The 14,251-nt window shown below is 54.2% G+C and overlaps 1 protein-coding gene across 15 annotated transcripts in view; it reads right to left on the bottom strand.

The window, feature by feature from the left end:
- Positions 1-14,251, bottom strand: part of EPB41L1 (erythrocyte membrane protein band 4.1 like 1) — a 158,346-nt gene that overhangs the window by 24,925 nt on the left and 119,170 nt on the right. For 9 of the 15 annotated variants that reach the window (XM_044986124.1, XM_044986123.1, XM_044986130.1 and 6 more), the window contains 5 exons: positions 11,058-11,233; positions 9,206-9,360; positions 7,016-7,051; positions 4,717-4,908; positions 2,413-2,511 (listed from right to left, as the gene is read on the bottom strand). In XM_044986124.1, coding sequence (XP_044842059.1) covers positions 2,413-2,511; positions 4,717-4,908; positions 7,016-7,051; positions 9,206-9,360; positions 11,058-11,233 — 658 coding nt within the window. The remainder of the gene's footprint in view (positions 1-2,412; positions 2,512-4,716; positions 4,909-7,015; positions 7,052-9,205; positions 9,361-11,057; positions 11,234-14,251) is intronic. The other 6 variants (XM_044986133.1, XM_044986136.1, XM_044986129.1 and 3 more) reach the window with 3 other exon arrangements.

Here is a 14,251-nt window from a genome sequence, read left to right as displayed (position 1 = left end):
GTTTCAACTGGCCTTAAAAATGAAGGCTCCAAATGATTTCCCTGCATACAAGGTGGACTTGGACATTTGACTCCATGGAGGGAAGGAGAGGGGGGCAGTATGCAGTGCCATGGGTGGGGGGGTAAGCAGGGGCCTCCATCCATTTCTTAAACACACTCCAAACTAAAGAACTCGGTGTTACCCATTAAGAGCCCAGGTTGCACAAGGACAAAGCTACAGCAGCCATACATCAAACCCTCAACTCACAGCCATAAACACTTGGAATTAAATAGAAAACAAAACCTGAAATCAATCCAGCTCTGCACTGGAGTGTTTCGAATCACCAAATGCCTCCAACCATCAGAGGGAAAGATGACAGTGCTAAATGCACTCTGTGCTTCTGTGCCGCCCCCCCCCCACTTGTGTTGGGTTTTTTATTTTTTTCAAAATAAACTCTATGACGAAGGTTTTTTGTCCAAGCTCCATTTCCATCCTAGGAGTGTACAGAGCTAGCAAGAGCAGACACATTTAATAAAAAATCCTCCTACAACATTGGGATGCAGAGGGACACACCACAGATGGGGGGAAGCTGCTGTGCAGCCTGTATCATACTGATCCTACCAGCCTCTTCTGGGGTGATCAGACCATTTCACTGCAAGCCCGCTTGAACGATAACGATTTGGGGCCTGATTCCCCATGGTGCGACTCCACTGTTATGCTGGTAATGCCGCTGAAATCAAAGGTGCCAAACTGGAGTAAGGCAGTGGCGGATCAGGTCCTTTTGCTAATAAAAGCCACTGGCCCACTGCGTTCCAATAGCTATCTATTAGCTAGCTATTGTTCGAACAGCCACCAAACCCAGACGTGAGGCCCATGTTTTCAAAGGACTGTGCTTGCCTCTCTGCCAGTGCATCCTTTTGGCAGATGCAAGCCCTTGCACTTGCATGGACTGAGCTACTTGCTTTGCACAAATTCAGCATGTACAGTTAGCAGCGTCTTTGGAAAGCATTGCCCCTGTCGTTTACTGGACAGCTATTGCCAGGATTTTAAGGAGCTGTTTCCAGTGGGCAGTTGTGATGAGTCCTATACACAGACCTCTGCCTTGGTGTGCTGTTCTGAGTGAGCAGGGGTGGGGGAAACTCTTGGCTTAAAGGCTCTTGCTGGATACAGACACAATTATGTACATGTTTGGGGAGCAGGGTGGGGGAAAATCCAGAGCATTGTTTGGATAATCAGATGCAGAACTACTGGAGTGAGGCATCTGACGGTCCAATCAAAGAGCCCCAGAAACTCAGCCCTTTTCCTCTCCAAAACAGGCCTGTTTAATTGCAGCATCTTCCATCCTGTCCTTCTGGGCACCTCTGCAACTGCACTTTGTTACATCAGACTGCTTTAGGCTCGGTCCTCACTATGGCTTGAACTGCGCTAGAAACAATCTGATTTAGAAAGAGCTGGCAAGCACTGGGCTCCTAACATATTCTTCCAACACAGTTGTCCACAGAGGATAGGACGTTTTACCAGCCATGCTGGCCCACGAGGGGGTTAACCTAGGTGCACTTTCTCAGCAGGGCGATTGGTAACCACGTTGTGGGTGGATGCAAAGAAGGCTGCAACTGTGTTAGGTTGAGGTAGGGTTTGGAAACAATCCCCAAAGCAGTTACAAGCTGCCAGGTCTGCCAGGAGATAACTGAGTTGAGGGATAGCGTCCCAAGGCTCACCATTGCACAACCATATCTTAACAGGGTGCAAAGACCCCATACGCCCCTCTCCTGGCTCCAAACTCTGACAGCCTCACAGCTTCCCCCCTCATCCAGGTAGGTTAATCAGAACATGTCTCTCAGCTCCCCTTGGGACCTGTCTAGGTGGCAGAAATCACCATGTTTAAGCATGGCTCTGCCCCAACCTAGAATCTGATTCACTCTCCCCTGTGTGGACAGAGCAAACATCACATTAGGGGAACCATGCTGTAGCCTAGTTTTCTTCCACCTAGTGGAAAGTTACACGGTAATATTCCCCTCACGCACTACCCCTCCTCACCATAGCTCTAGGTGGTATGATGGAAGAAGTGCTCAGTGTTTCTCTCACCAACACTGCAGCCAAGCAAGTATTCTCTAAGACAAGGTAAAGAGGCTGCCAGGTCGCTACTGATTACTAACCCTGCTCCAGAGATCAGTGCAGGACTTGTCTATACCTCCACACACACCCTTAGCACTGGGTTACGATGGGAAAACCAGCTCAGAATAGCAGCTCGTTAGCAGCTGACTGGCTGCCCATGCCTGGCTGGTGCATTGGCAGGAAATCTTCCCAGGGCCCCTCAGGTGGATTACACAAGGGGCTACAAACAGAGACAGCCTGGCAATGGCTGTCCAGTAAACAAACGGAGACAAAGAGGGGGTGGGGGAAAGAGAGAGAAATGGAAAGGCTGATGATAACCTCAGGAGAAGAGGCAAGGCTTTTCTGGGTGAAAGACTCCATGGATAAGGCAGCTCCGTGCTCGGCTGATAACTCCTCTAGGGAATCCTCTTCAATCCTCTGTTTCAGCAAGGGAAGCCCGAGCACCCACAGCCAGAGGAGTGGGGGGGGGGGGGAGGGGGAGAGAGAGAGAGAGAGAGAACGAGAACGAATGAATAAATGAACGAATGAATGAATGGATGAGGGTCATGAATTTTCCAGCTGGGGCTTCAGGCTTTATTCATTTGTTTAAAAAAAATCTCATCCCCGCCTACCGGCAGTGACTGCAGACCTGCTGAGCTGTGCACTCCTTCCTGCTGACCTCAGCTTCCCGTGGCCTGCCCACCAGCCTGAGCCCGACACAGAGCAATCTAGCCCAGCACCCACCGGGCAGTGTCAAGGCTAAGCACTAGAGGGGCTGATCTGCAGGTAGCTACTCTCCCACAAGTGACAAGCACCTTCACCCAGAACCCTCTCCCTGACAGGTACAATGGACCAGGGTGCCTGCCCCTCTGAGGGCCAGAAGCCTGAGGCTAGGCAGCACTCCTCCGATCCAGCTGAGAAGGGGATGGGGTTTCCCTTAAAGAGCTGCAGGAAGCTGCTGGGAGAGGGGGGCTGTAGGAGAAGCCAGGCTTCTGTGGTACCCCCCAAGGAATGGAGATATCAGATAGAAGCTGTGGGTAGAAGGCCCCACTTGGAAGTTTTGCTTTCTGTTAGTGGTGGTTTGGGGGCAAGGCCTAACGACTGGGTATGGCTGATAGTTCCCTAGGCTGGCAAGGTTGCCAGCTTATTGCCCCCTTCCTCTCAGCCACCCTCATTGCTGAGCCACCCCCACTAGGTGAAAAAACCTGCCCCCACACGCCCCAGTGACAGGATCAGCCAGAGATCAGCACTCGGTACAAGGAGCCCACGTCAGAGAGATCTCAGGCCATAAAACCTCCTTAGCCTGGGCAACTGCAGTATGAGGCTTGCCCAGGCTACTTGCTCAGAGAAAGCCTTCCTCGTCTCCAGGTCAAAGGGCTGGGGACCATTATGGCTATGAGCAGCACTGATACAGCTCCACAGGTGTGCATGGCCCTGTACAGACAAAGCACAAATCTGGCAGCCAATCCAAGATAAAGCTGGCCCTGCAGCTGGGGCAGGGATGGGGACAGAGAGAGGGCCTTGTCATTTAGATGCTGCTCAGGTCTTCTGTCCTCAGCCAGGAATTGAGGGAGTCAATGCTCGAAGCTAACAGCAGGTGGCGCCCTTTACCAGCAAAGCCCAGGCGCCTGCTGCGGCTTTTCACCCGTGTCTTAGTTGAAACCGTCAGTCTCCTGCTCCCAAACCACCTCAAGCTGCTTCTCCACAGGTGAATGTCCAAGCCATTGTCTAGCAGAGCACAGTGCTCACTGATTTCACCTGCCCTTCCTCATCTCTGGGTCACAGCCCCAGTGGGGGTTAGCTCAACATGCCGTGGTATCTGCTGCCCCGTTCCCCTAACGCCGCAAGGGGCTGTGTACAAGATCCCAGCACTGCCGAGCCATCTGCCAAGCTACCCTGCAGACAGAACGGAGCATCAACTGGCAAGCAGAGCGCCTGTGAGGCCTACCACACCCTACTCCCAGCACTTCTGGAGCAGTGAGGGCTGGGAACCCTCAACATCAGCCAGAAGCAGCCAGCCTCTCCCCTGCCTACCCCAGTGAGCCCAGAGGACCCGCTTCTCAGCTCCATGACACACATGGAGGACATATGCAGCATCTAGCACAGAGCTGCGTGCTGGCACCAGAGACAGCTCAGCCGGCATTATGGGCTCTCTTCCCTCCATACTGCATGCATGGGGAGATCGGCCATGGAGAGTCCTCAGGCCTGACTCCTCAGTAGGCAACCCCGAAGCAAGCAGAGTAGCCATCATGATAGGAAGGAAGAGGCAAGACACCCAATGGGGGTTCCAGATAGGAGCACTGGCTCCAGCCACGGGGTGGGCTACACAACCTGCTCCCCTGGCTGGAGCAATGGAGCCATGTTGGCCAATCCCTGCATGAGATGGAGGTTGGGCTTAGTCCTCACTCAGATGCCTGGGCATGGCACTTCCTGTGGTGCCTGGGGGTAAGCAGTGCCAAAGGCTAGGGAAGAGGTCCAATCCGGAGGCCAACCCCAGGCTGCTGCCATATGCACACCCTTTACTCAGATTCCACTCAACTCTTTCCTGGGTAGCACAGAGCACAGGAACCCCGGGGCACCTCCCACCAAACCACAGACACAAATCAACAGAAAACCCCCTTCACAAGACAGGACAGAACGAACCTCACTGGCCTTCTCCGGGGTCCCCTTTGGCGTCTCATCCTCATTCTTGGGTGAGGAAGAGGCTGGTGATGAAGGCAGCCTCCTGTCCCGGTCCCTGTGAACCAGCTTACTGTTGGGCTCCTTCAGCGTCCTCTTCAGCTCATTGATGCTGGCCTGGTGCTTGAGCAAAACGTCTTCTGGTTTGTCTAAAAACTTTGGGAGGGAGATAGGAGGGTAACTAGCGAGGCAGAGGTCGGATCGCTGCGGGGAAGGGAGGGCCTGCTTCATGCTGAGGCTGAATTTGGGATCTCAAGAACCAAATGTGCCAGGAATCACCCCGCAGACCAGGACAGCTCCAGGGAAGAGCTGAAAGTGACCAGCACAACTTACATGTACTTCCTGGTACTGATCAATGTGCCCCTTTCCCATCCTAAAGCCAAGCTCCCTGGGATCCAAATGTCAGGCCAGGGTGAGGCCGATCCTAGACGATTCTCAGTAATAGTAGAACAGTGGGACTCAAAGGGGAGTCACCTCCATTCCAGTCATATCTAGTCTCTACTAGGTTTCACTGGCCTCTGTGAATTTCTGCTGGAGGGTCATCATGCCCCAGCACCCCTGAAGCCAGTAGGCCAGATCTGTTCCAATCGATTGCACAGAGTTGCCAGCTGGAACCAGTTGAAAATGTTCTACTGGACTTTCCATAAGGCTTCCCTGGAACTGGATTCTGGTGATTGGTCCAGACCTGGATTTGGGCCTCCCCTGAGTGCTACGGCATCTAGAGGTTTGGGTTTGGCCCATTATAAAGATAACGATTCGGGGTGTTCAGGTCCACACACTGATTCAGGCCCTATCTCTACAGCAGACCCAATCCTTTCCATAACATTGTGAGGGTTGTGAGACCCCCTAGTTCTGCACTAGGGATGGGCGAACCCATTCAAAAAGAACCACCAACCCCAATTTTTGCCCCGAATCAAACCTGTTTGGAGGTTCAAAAAGGTTCAGATAAACTTCTTCCCTGCTTTTATTTTGAGTTCCTATAGCAGCCCGTCCATTTCTGGGTCCTGTGCAGGACTGCGGGAGCCAAGAGGCCTGAGAAAGGCCCTTCTCATGAGAAGTCCAGCCAACTTTGCAGACCCAAGGGGCTCAGAGAAGTTTAAGGTAAGAATCCAAAATGTTATCTGCATCCTAGAACCGGCCGTTCTGAGGTTCGCCGATCACTAGCACAAGGTGTTACTGGAGTGCACATGACAGCGATGGAGAATGGCACATGCAGAAAGGAATGAGGGATGAGACACACTATGGAGGGAACAGGACTGGGCACCCACAGGAGCGGGGCTGACCAGCGGATTGCTCACCAAAGGGGCTTGGCCTTGTGCTGGATGCAACAGCAGGGATTTTAGCTAGAGCATCTCTTTGGGAAAACCCCCCAAATCCCGATGTAAATTGTTCCAAGGGTTAATTACCCTCACAGACCTCTAGTGAAGACTAGGCAATAGCAGCCTGGTTCTGAACTGACACTGAACCATGCAATAACCCTCCCTAGCAAGGCCCATCTTCCAAGAGCATTATGCACTAGCCCTCATGCTCCCTATTAACCGACTGGTGAAACAGACACAGAAAGATCTTAAGTGACTTCCCCAAGGCCAGTGCTGGAGCTGGTCCTGGAACTCAGCAGGCCAAAGCTCTCGCTAGGAGAGGAACCCTAGGAACGGCTCAGTTGGCACCAGGGTTTGTATCTGAAATAACACCTAACCGTGGGACAGCATCTCTCCACGCCACCCCACGCCTCACCAATGGAATTACCGAGCCTAGGTAGGAGCCGTCACATGGAGTTCTGAGCCGGGCTGGCATGAAGATAACGCTGTGAACTGGAAGTCATGGGGCTGGGGCATGTGAGTCTTGTTCTGCTCCGTTAGAGGGAGCCGGAGCCCGCAGGAGAGGGTTGGACACAGAAGAGACACGAGGACAAGACGTAGAGGAGTCAGTGAAGAGCGCAGTAGCCAGGACATCCCAATGGCACGGTGACTTGGTTGTAGCGCCATGGGAGGGCTCTTGCTCACACACACGAGGCGAGGAGAGCTGTCTTACTTAGTGGGATAGAAGATGCTGCTTGTGCTTTGGGGGAAAGCGGCCATATGCTTGGCTACTAGGTTTATCTGACAGTTCTCCGGAGCAGGAGGCTCCCCAGAGACGCTTGGGTGCATCTTGTATTCCAGTAAATAGAGTGACACACAGTATGGGGGGGAAGGGATGGGGTGCTTGTTGTTTTAAAGGAGATGGACAATACAATGGGCAGTAAGATGCTCCAGAGAGAGAATACCTCCTGCTTGTGCCTGGGGGTGGTTTCCTGCTCCGGCTGGCAGCAAAGAGAGGGTGAAAGGAACCGGCACAGTCAGACAAGGGAAGTTGTCACATACATCACAGTTCAGTTTAACACAGGACCCTGGGCAATGCCGGGGCAAAAATCAGCAACATGAGCTTCCCCACAGCGGTGCCCTAGCAGTGCCAGCAGGACTCCTGCAGTGCGAGCTTCCCCACAGCGCTGCCCTAGCAGTGCCAGCCGGGACTTCTCCAGTGTGAGCTTCCCCACAGCGCTGCCCTAGCAGTGCCAGCTGGGACTTCTGCAGTGTGAGCTTCCCCACAGCGCTGCCCTAGCAGTGCCAGCAGGACTCCTGCAGTGTGAGCTTCCCCACAGCGGTGCCCTAGCAGTGCCAGCAGGACTCCTGCAGTGTGAGCTTCCCCACAGCGCTGCCCTAGCAGTGCCAGCCGGGACTCCTGCAGTGTGAGCTTCCCCACAGCAGTGCCCTAGCAGTGCCAGCCGGGACTCCTACAGCGTGAACTTCCCCACAGCGGTGCCCTAGCAGTGCCAGCAGGACTCCTGCAGTGTGAGCTTCCCCACAGCGGTGCCCTAGCAGTGCCAGCAGGACTCCTGCAGTGTGAGCTTCCCCACAGCGGTGCCCTAGCAGTGCCAGCAGGACTTCTGCAGTGGGAGCTTCCCCACAGCGCTGCCCTAGCAGTGCCAGCAGGACTCCTGCAGTGTGAGCTTCCCCACAGCGGTGCCCTAGCAGTGCCAGCAGGACTTCTGCAGTGGGAGCTTCCCCACAGCGCTGCCCTAGCAGTGCCAGCAGGACTCCTGCAGCGTGAGTTTCCCCACAGCGGTGCCCCGCTGATGCCACTAGATTTCTAGTCACAAACTGATGTGGAACTTCAGAAAACCCATCTCCCTGTTCGGGGTGCTGAGGGCCTGGCCCCTAATAAGTAGAGATAGAGAGGAGAGGCCACAGGCCTGGATGCCTCTCCTAAGACCCAACTGGTATCACTAGGATAGCATACTCCAGTGTGTGTGTGTGTCTGTGACAGCAGGTATATTTGTAGGTGAGTATCTGGTGTCAACGGCCGTTTGTGGGGATGTCTGTGTGTGCAGTGCAAGTGTCTGCGTGTGCGGTAAGCATGCCTGCATATGCAGTGTGAGTGCCTGCGTGTGTGATGAGCGTGCCTGCTTATGCAATGTGAGTGTCTGCGTGTGTAGTGCATGTGCCCGTGTGTGCAGTAGCGTGCCTGCGTGTGCCTGCATATGCAGTGTGTGTGTCTGTGCGTGTGGTGAGCATGCCTGCGTGTGCAGTGAGAGTGCCTGCGTGTTCCTGCGTATGCAGTATGTCTGCGTATGTAGTGCATGTGCTCACATCCGTGTATGCAGCGTGAGTGCCTGCGTGTGCAGTGCGAGTGTCTGTGTGGGGAGCGGAGGAGGATTGGGAGAGCAGACAGTGCTCCATTCCTTGGTCAGGGCTACCGTTCCTGCGTGGGCCAGGCGGGGAGCTCAGAGTGTAGCTGCCGTTCCCTGACCTAGACAGTTCTCTGCTCAGACAGTGGCCAACTCCAAAATGCTCTGCCTCTCCCCAAAGGCAGCTGAAAGGTGTGCCATGCTCTCCAGGTACATCAGAATAGGAGCTGTTCCCTGGCCCAGCTTGAGCAGTGCAGCCATGAGGCCAGCAGAACTGCTGTGGACATACCTAGAGATGGGTGTCCTTCCCTGCTGCCACCAAGGAGTCAAGCAGTGCCAGCCCTGGCAGATTCCCTGCGAGACCCCCAGGGAATCCCGTTGGGAAAGCCCTCCCTGGCCAGCTGTATGGCAGACATCTCATGGGTGAGCTCAAGGTGGATTAACAAAGGCATGAGGCTCCCCGTGCCGCTGGGCAAGGAAAGGAGGAGAGTCCTCCTCTCTGACAAAGACGGGCAAGCCCATACCTTGGAGTGCAGAGGATCAGGAGCAGGTATCTCAGGCCAGTGTCAGCACCAGAGCCTTGCAGGGAGGTGTTGGCATCTCCCAGCAAGGAAGGGCACCGCTGTGTGGCAGACACAGATTGTGGGAGACAGCCCCTCCTCTCTAGCATCCTGGGCTCCTTCTCTCTCCAGGTGCAGGCTGTGGGTTGCCCTGGCCAATCCATATAGAGGGCACTCCTCCAAACCAGCTCCCGACACCCTCATGGTCTTCACCCAGCGGGTCCTGTACCTTCAGCTCCTTGATTTTCGTTGGGGTCGTCACTTCCTCAACCTCATCCTCCGCCTCGGAGCGTCGCCACCCGCCGTACTCGCTGTCCTCGTCCCGCCTCTCGGGCTCCGCCCCTCCATCGTGGTTCTCGCTGACGGAGGCCGGGCGCGAGAACTCTACAGGGTGCAGAGGGGAATACACCGATCACAGGGGTCAGAGACGGAAGAGGACGAGACGGGCCCAGCTAGACCCACCCCTCCCCCAGTCACAGCCAGCGCAGGCCTAGTCCTTACAGATATTCTCCTAGGGTTATGACCAACCTCGCCTTAAACGTCCCAGGCAAGGCTTCCACCCTTCCCTTGGGAGACAATTCCACAGCCCCCCATGGCAGGGATACTGCCCTGATGTCCAGCCTACATTTCCCCTCCCATTCCTCTCCCTCCTTGAGATATACTCTTCTCTGGTGCCCATTCTCACACCTCTCCGCAGGCCTTGCCTAGACCCTAATGGGGCTAGCTTAACTCACCAAGTGAGGTCTGCAAGCGAGCTGAGCGCACTCAGCTGAAAAAAACCACCTTTCCCCCTAGTCGAGGCAAGGCTGCAGGGCCCACTTTTGAAAGCTATTTTGGCACTGCTCCGCTTGCGGCTGCCACACCTAGCTGACTTCGGCTAGGTCTTGCTGAAAGTCAGCAGAACTGAGGCACCTGAATGAGTTACGTGTAGCAACACTGAGCAGAGCAATGCCTAAATACTATTAAAAATCTAAGCCCGAGCAGAGTCAGGCAAATTGGACGCGAGTCTGCTACACTTGCACCTCGTGTCGTCACTTACACCCCTGTGAAATGAGTACAAAGTGGGTGCTCCCAAATCAGAGCAGGAGGGTTTTACATCCAGTCTGCACTGGAGTAACTGACCAAGGGGCAGGGCAGAGGTGAATCCGGCCCATTTATCTTATTTATTCTTCCCCTTGAGTCCAGTCCCTCCAGCTCCCCGATCATCCTGCTTTTTCTTCCCTGATCTCTTTCCAGTGTGTCAGTATCTCGCCGGTAGCAGCGTGCCCGGCCTGGATGCAATCACTCAGGTGTGGTCAACCCAGAGCCTGCTCCATGTTGCGATGCCTCTCCACACGCTGCCTAAAAGCGCATCAGCTTTTGCAAGCTCAGGTCTGTGCTTATCATCCCTGGAAGAAGCGATGTCCGCTGGAAACAGCTCCCTGGATAAATCCCTGGTCAGCAGGTTCCCCTGCAAAGATGGCTTTCCCCACTGCTTGTTGGCAGGCTGGGAGGGGAACCTTTCCAAGACCCACAGGGGCCATTCCCCAAGCATGCAATACCCCAAGCCAGCTGAACACTGGGAGGGGTGCTCAGGAATCGGACTAGTCTGAGGAGGAAAAGGCCTTTTTCAGACCTTGAGTCCATTCTCCAGCCATGAGCTTTAGCTAAGGAATTCCTGGTGCCCTCTGTTGAACAGGCACTAAACAGCCTCTGGGACTTGCTGGCTGGGGACGTGGGCTGGAATAATAAGGGGGAGGGAGTTGGCGTGCTCAGGCAGAGCTGGGGGAGGGGCTGCGGCTCAGAATTGGGGAGAACTGGCAGATCGGTGGGAGGGGCCGCGGGTCAGGACTGGGAGAACTGGCAGATCGGTGGGGGTTACGTTTGCATGCTGTGCCTGGCCAGTACCAATCTCCCAGCTTCCTGAGAGTTAACCCCCTGATGCCCAAGAGTCGACGACAGCAGCAGCAGCAGGAAGCTGTGAGCTTGCAGTGCCAGAGCCCAGCCGCCCCTTGCCCACACGGCCCCTTAGTGTCTAGGCCTGTCCTCCCGGCTCCCACCAGTGAACCAATCTCCCTCCCCCTCCCCAATTTGGGGCGTACCTCCATCGAGGCTGCGAGACATGGTGTACCGTTTGCTGGAGGAGCGCTCGAAGAAGGGCGCGGGCCGGTCGATCAGGGCACTGGCCTGGCGGGTCTGGGCCTGCGTCCGCCCGCTGTAGCGGAACTTAGAGCCCATCACCAGGAAGCCCTTTGGGGGTGGCTCTGGGGACACCAGCCTGCAGGTGGAGTGGGGAGGAAAGCAGAGTGTCACTGGCAGGCCAGCTCCATTCACACATGGGGCAGGAACCGATCAACATAGAGACTGGCAGTCAGTGGGGGGCACAAACAGGAAAAGGCCAAGAGGCATCGCCAAACATTGTCAATGCAAGGGCGGGGGGGGGGGCTGTTCACTCTGAATACTAATACTAATACTTCATTGTTCCACTGCAGATCATTTCAGCAGAAACATCCAGCTACCCTGGAGGCATGGATGGAAACTATGGTTGTGGGTGGAGCTCAAATAAAGAGCCACTCTTCCCCCAACACCTGGGCTCTTAACCCTGCTTCCAGGAACAGCGCTGTCCTGTTAGCAGAACTCTCCAGCCCTCTCCCTCCTCACTGGTCTCTTTGCCTCCATCTCACTGGCTGTTCCTGTCCACTCTACGTCTCCTGAATGGTGAAGGTGCAAACGGCCTCACCTCACATCTCAGTGACTTCAGGATCATAGACTTTAAGGTCAGAAGGGACCATTATGATCTTCTAGTCTGACCTCCTGCACAATGCAGGCCACAGAACCTCACCCACCTACTTCTGTAACAAACTCCTGACCTATGTCTGAGCTACTGAAGTCCTCAACTTGTGGTTTAAAGACCTGAAGGTGCAGAGAATCCTCCAGATGTAGAAGGTGAAGGACTGGATGGCGGGGGGGGGAGCGAGAGCCGAAAAGGCATGTGACTAAATCAGATGATAACGTGGGAGGCAGGTGGGTATAAATGAGGGGTACTACTCTGGGTATGGGTGGGAGGCAGCAGTGGGTAGGGGAGATACAGGGACTACAGCCGAGGGACATCTTTTTGGTGACACAAACATTTTGCGAATTGGTGTTGCTTTCGTTAGGTCCTTCGCGTCGAAACAAAAACAAAGGAAAAATTCTGGGGAAAAAAATCAACACATTTCCATATTTTTCTTCCAACTTTTCGTTTAGAAATTTCCTTTCATATTATTTAGGAAAAGTTTTTTAAAATGTTAAAAAATGCTCAAAACTGAACTAAACATTCCAGTGCAGGGGGAGCAGAATAGTTCCTTCACCTCAAACGGTTTTGTTTTTTTTCCAATTAGCCAAAAATTTTGGAAAAATTCATTTTCAGTTTGACCCCAAATTAATCTTTTTCCTCCCAGAACTGCCAGTGAACAGAACTGTTTCTACTAGAAGCAATCCAGAGCAGTGCGGAGACCATGTGCTGTGTGGGGGCATATTTTTTTTTTGTGGGTCCATCTAAATAAGCAAAGCTCTAAAGCTGCTGTGCTGGCCTCTTGAGGGCTGGAACGGGGAATGTAGCAGAGCGAAGGATGGTGCCGTGTCTTGATGTATTAAACGCCGGCTTGTCAGCTCTGAAAGCATGTCAGATGGAGATAAAAGCAGAGATCTGTGCAGCATGAGACCTGGGAAATCCAGCACTGGGATCTCAAGACGTGGGCTCTCTTCCCTAATCCATGTGCCATCCTGCAAGCGAACTCCTCCCTACACTCCCTGCACTGTCTGTGCAAGTATCAGGGGTCAAGAGTGGCCATGAATTCTGGGAGCCCAACTTGAGAGCCCTGGGGCCAGGTTTGACCAGGCCTCGGGGTTCCTGTGGGTGCGCTCTCTCTGCCAACACCTGATTTGCAGGCACAATCAGGGACGGGCATGCCCAAGTGAAATTGACTGGGGCCCATAATTTTTGTACTCACAACCTCAGGCGCAAACGCAGTGAAGAGCTGGAAATCTGGCCCCTAGAGCCTGGTTATTAGAGGTGCCAAGAATCACTGACCCCAGCTTGATCTGCAGCTGCTCTGAAAATCAGGCCCCAAGGGTCTCAAGTTGGGCCTTCAAAATTGGTGGCCTTTTGAAAAGCAAGGCCTCAGTCTTCAGTGCAGCCAACTGCAGGGACCCTGCAGTTACTAGCTTGGAGCTAGAAGGCTTGCGGGGGGCAGAGGTTGAGGAATCCTGGCTCTGCTGAAGCCAATGGCAAAACTCCTGCAATGAGGCCTGGACCTTACACACGATGGTTGCAAAGAGCAGTCTGTAGGATGCGTTGTCTCTGTTTAGATTTTGAGCTCTGGAAACCATGCAGAGCACTAGCCCTGCACAGACTGGCATGTAAAAAATCAGAAGACTCCAGAGTGAGTGAAAGCATTGCCATGGCAGAGCAGAGCAAACAGCAAATACCTGGCCTGGATGCAGCTGTCCCAACCAGCACAGGATGCAACTTACTGCCATGGAGAAACTGAGCCCATCAGCAGATTCTTTTATATATTAGATCTGGGAAATCTCTCCATTAATGCAAGGGAAAGATGGCCTTGTGGGCAGGGGACCAGACTGCAATTCAGGACATCAGGGTTCCATTCCTGCCGCTGTTAGAGACTCAATGCGTGACCTTGGTCAGGTCACTACCTCCATGTGTGCCCTGGTTTCCCCGTCTATGAACTAGAGGTGCTGATGCTTCCCAACTGCATAGAGCTGCTGTGGTGATAGAATATAGGTAGCTAAACAAGACCACCACACATCAGGCAATGCAGAAGGTCGGGTCCCCACAGAGCTGGAATGGAGATACTCATCTCCAGGTGGCTTTTCTCGCTCCAAAACTCTCAGTGATGGCAGCGTTACGGTCACAGTGTGTTCCTCAGAGCAGTCTGCTTGGATTCCCCTTGTATGAAGCAGGGCAATTGGGACCCCACTCTGCAGGGCACAGGGCTCTCCCAGATTGGGTTCGGCTGGAATATGCCACGGTTTGGTTGGGCAAAGCCCAGCCAGAGTGCAGTTTGTGTAGTGGGGCAGCTCCCAGGGATATCAGGTAGGGAAGGCCATGGAAGCAGGCCAGGGAGAGCTCGTTGGGAGGCCCAGAGACAACCCGTCCCCACATGGGGCAGAGAGGAGAGGGGTATCAATAGGGCAAAGGCAGCTGAGGGGGAGCACTAAGGAGACAGACCCCTGCCCTCCCCCCATGTGGATCCCCCGTGGGGCATTAATGAAGAACGTCTCCCCCAGTGAAGAG

Source organism: Mauremys mutica, chromosome 13 (assembly GCF_020497125.1).
Source record: "Mauremys mutica isolate MM-2020 ecotype Southern chromosome 13, ASM2049712v1, whole genome shotgun sequence".
In the NCBI taxonomy this organism is placed as follows: domain Eukaryota; kingdom Metazoa; phylum Chordata; order Testudines; family Geoemydidae; genus Mauremys; species Mauremys mutica.
Note: the sequence above shows the minus strand (reverse complement) of the source record. Positions and strands in the feature narration are given on the sequence as shown.